General features: G+C 42.1%; 1 protein-coding gene across 1 annotated transcript; it reads right to left on the bottom strand.

The window, feature by feature from the left end:
• Nucleotides 1-1,455: 1,455 nt before the first annotated feature.
• Nucleotides 1,456-2,706, bottom strand: LOC132639399 (uncharacterized). The gene has a single exon (XM_060355846.1). It carries the CDS (start codon nt 2,704-2,706, stop codon nt 1,456-1,458), a length of 1,251 nt encoding a protein of 416 aa, XP_060211829.1.
• Nucleotides 2,707-4,431: the final 1,725 nt, after the last annotated feature.

The following is a 4,431-nucleotide window of genomic DNA, read 5'->3' on the forward strand; positions in this document are numbered from 1 at the left end:
TGGAGGATTTAAAGACTTCAACTTGAAAACATGGTGGATCTGAGGCTTCAACCTGCTGACTTCATAGATCCGAGACTTCAACTTGCAGACTTGGCATATTTAAAGACTTTGACTTGCAGATGTGGTAGATTTGAAACATTCAGAGGAATTGAAGACTTCAAATTGCAGACTTGGTAGATTTGAGACTTTCAGCCCGCAGACTTGCTAAATTTTAAGATTTTAACTTGCAGAATGGTGGATTTGAAACTTCCACTTGAAGGCTTGCTGTATTTTTAAACTTCAACTTGCTAAGAGATTACAGTCATCCCGTTGGAGAAACCCATGGAAATGGAGATTTGCCCCCATTGAACCATCAGAATTTGGTGAAGGTTCGAATTTCAATGAAAGGATGCTTGTATAGATGATCTGCATGTGTATGGTCAGGCGGAGTTCACTTCATCATACTTCACTTGAACAACATATAGAATGATGTATTTTTTTTTAAACTCATGAGACTGAGCCTAGAATAAAACTCTAAGCGGCCTACGTACCTCGGTGAAGAGGATCAAGTCATTCCGTAGTTCAGAAAAATGAGTTTTTTTTTTTGTTTTTTTTTTGTGTCCTAACTTTTGCCTGTGCCGCCCCTTGCGAGGTTTTCAACCTAGCGGACATTTTTTTTTTGTGTCCTAACTTTTGCCTAGGCCGCCTATTGCGAGATTTTCAACCTAGCGGACATTTTTTTTTTGCGTCCTAACTTTTGCCTAGGCCGCCCCTTGCGAGGGTTTCAACCTAGCGGACATTTTTTTTTGTGTCCTAACTTTTGCCTAGGACACCTCTTGCGAGATTTTTAACCTAGTGGACATTTTTTTTGGGGCCGTGCACAGTTTATACTCTTGCGGGCTAGGAGTTACATGCAGTTTATGCTCGTGCCTTAAGGAGCGTCATCTTTCTTCAAGGATAGTACTGCTTCAAGAAATTTGCGTTGATAGGACCGATCCTCAAGCCATCCGCATCAATAAGCTTGTAAGCACCACTTGAATATGCTTCTTGTATGACATATGGTCCATCCCATTTTGAGGTGAATTTGCCCCTAGACTTATGAGAAACGATGATGGGTCTTCTTACTGCAAGGACTTGATCTCCCACTTGGAAGGACCTCAAGCGAACCTTTTTGTTGAACGCATGAGATAGACGGGCTTGATAGCATTCAAGATTTTGTTGAGCCTCCAGCCTTTTCTCATCAAGTGCTTCTAACTCTGCAAGACGCAATCGAGCATTTTCCTCTTCAGTGAGCCCTTCTTGAATAGCAAGTCGTAAAGAAGGTATTTGGCACTTAAGTGGTAGGACTGCTTCATCTCCATAAGCAAGCGAGTATGGGGTTGCTTGCGTTGGTGTGCGGTAAGTCGTCCTATATGCCCACAAAGCTTCTTCCATTCGTTCATGCCAATCTCGTTTAGACTTGGAGACCACCTTTTTCTACAAGTTACACAGAGTCTTATTGAACGCCTCAGCTAGACCGTTGGCAGCAGCATGATACATAGAAGATTTACGCTGCGTGAAACTGAAGAGATCACAAATCTTGTTCATCAATTTGTTATCAAATGGCTTGCCATTGTCCGTTATTATGTAATGAGGAATGCCGAAGCAGCAGATGATATTTACCCGGATGAAGTTTGTAACATTCTCCTTCTTCGCTTCTTTAAGAGCAACAGCTTCGGCCCATTTTGAGAATTTATCAGTTGTAGCCAAGATGTATAAGTTTCCACCAGAAGATTTCGGCAACGGACCAACGACATCCAACCCCCAAGCGTCAAATGGCCAAGATGCGGCAGTCGGGTGTAATGCTTCGGGCGGCTGATGTATAAAATTCGCGTGAAACTGACAAGCCTTGCATCTTCGAGCATAGTCCAAGCAGTCTTTCACCATCGTTGACCAATAATATCCTATACTTTTTATGTGAAAGTGGAGCTTTGGTCCAGATTGATGTGATCCACATACTCCTGAATGTGCTTCTTGCAAAGCTTGGACTGCTTCATCCTCCCCCAAACATCGCAAGAGTATCCCCTCAAAAGATCTTCTATTTAAGGTATCCTTGTAGTAAAGGAATCTAGGTGCACGACGACGAATCTCAGTTCTTCTTCTTGAGTCTTCTGGCAGTATCCCATAACTTAAGTAGTCAATGATGGGTTGTCGCCAGTCTTCCTTTGCAGCTTCAGAAACAGCTACGAGATGCTCAAGCTCACTTTCCGGGCCTTCATCCTCATTTGACGGAGGTACTACCCATTTTTGACAGATAGTCACTTGTTTTTGATCTGGCAGAGTAAGTGCTGAAGCTAGAGCAGCTAAAGCATCAACTTTCTTATTTTCACTCCTAGGAACATGCTGAAGAGTCACATCACCAAGCCATCCTATCAACTTCTGAGCATAACCATGATAGGGGAGTAATTCAGGATTCTTGACTTCGTAGCTTCCCAAGAGTTGATTGATCACCAACTGAGAGTCACCAAAGACTTGCAACTGCAACTGCTTTATGTCGACGACCATTTCAAGTCCAATTATTAGTGCTTGATATTCAACGACATTGTTGGAGCAACGTTGTGTCAAAGTAAAGGAGTATGGTAGAACTTCTCCCTGCGGAGTAACAAACACCACACCAGCACCAGCTCCATCACATTGTGCAGCACCATCAAAGTACATTCTCCACGGAGATTGAATTTCAACGACCATTGCATCTTCGTCGGGAAGTTCATTAGTTAGCTCCTAGTCATCATGTATCGGGTGATCTTCTAGGAAGTCTGCCAATGCCTGTCCTTTTACAGCCTTTTGAGAGATGTATGTAATCTCAAATTGTTGAAACTGGAGGTACCACCTTGCTAGTTGATCACTGAGGACTGGTTTTGACATCACAAACTTGATGGGATTTGCTCTGGAAATGAGGTTAACACTATGAGCTTGAAAGTAGTGCTTCAACTTTTGAATCGAGAAGACTAGGGCCAAACACAACTTTTCAATTGGCGTGTAATTCAACTCATTTGGTGTCATCATTCTGCTCAAGTAGTAAAGAGAATTTTCTTTCCCTTCACTATTCTCTTGGGCCAACAACGTTCCAACCGACCTTTCTTGTGCTGAAATGTATAGTATCAATGGTTTTCCAGGTACAGGGGCTACTAGAACTGGAGACTTCATTAAATATGACTTGATATTCTCGAAGGCATTAGTACATGCTTCGTCCCACTTGAAAGGGGCGCCCTTCTTCATGAGACGACTGAACGGTTGGCACCTTCCAGCTAAATTCGAAATGAATCTCCTAATGTAAGCTAGCTTCCCTTGCAGACTTTTTAACTCATGAATATTTCGAGGCTCAGGCATTTTTAAAAAAACATCAACTTTGGCTTGATCAATTTCGATTCCTCGATGTCGAACAATGAAACCAAGGAATTTTTCAGAAGTAACTCCAAAGGCACATTTCAATGGATTAATTCAAAGTTGATATCTCCGAAGTCGCTCGAACACCATTCTCAGGTCTTGCAAGTGGTCGCTCCTCTTTCTTGATTTTACCACCAAGTCATCCACATAGCATTCAACATTTTTGTGGAGCAAATCATTAAAGATATTCTGCATAGGCCTTTGATATATGGCACCAGCATTTTTCAAACCGAAAGGCATCACTTTGTAATAATAATATCCTTGGGTGTACGAAATGCAGTAAGCTCTTCATCTTTTGGTGCCATGCGAATTTGCTTATAGTCGGATGAACCGTCCATGAAAAACATCGCCTCGTAACCAGTGGTAGCATCAATCATCATTCTGGGATGGGAAGCGGGAAATCATCTTTAGGGCATGCGTCGTTAAGATCCTTGAAGTCAATACAAACTCGAATTTGGCCAGTCTTCTTTTTCACGGGAACGATACTCGAAATCCATGTAGGATATTTAACTTCACGAATAAAGCCAGCTTCAATGAGTTTGGTGACTTCATTTTTAATTGAAGGAACCAAATCTGGCTTTGCCTTTGGGCCTGCTTAACAGGATGGGCACCATTCTTGACCGCCAGATGTGGACTGCTACTTTGGGATCTAATCCAGGAATCTCTTTATAACTCCAAGCAAAAACATCCCTATACTCTTTGAGTATTTCAATGTAAGTGTCTTCTTCATCAGCTGTTAGAAAAGCACTTAGGTAGGTGGGCCTTGGGTCTTCATCAGTACCAAGATTAACTTCTTTCAAGGAGTCTACTGTGGTCTTCACCCCTTCTTCAAGTTCTGGAGGAGCATTTCTAGCATCTTCATTCTCTTGAGGATCACCATCATTAAAATATATGTGGTAACACGAGGAGATGTCCTCCAATTTCTTGGCAACCTCCATCTGAAATGAGGTATCTTGATCACTTTGTGCAGTAATATGATATTTAGAGCCTACATTTTCCTCATCTTCGCCACGCTCCTTGGTATAC

The sequence above is a fragment of the Lycium barbarum genome, chromosome 5, assembly GCF_019175385.1.
Source record: "Lycium barbarum isolate Lr01 chromosome 5, ASM1917538v2, whole genome shotgun sequence".
Classification (NCBI taxonomy): Eukaryota; Viridiplantae; Streptophyta; class Magnoliopsida; order Solanales; family Solanaceae; genus Lycium; species Lycium barbarum.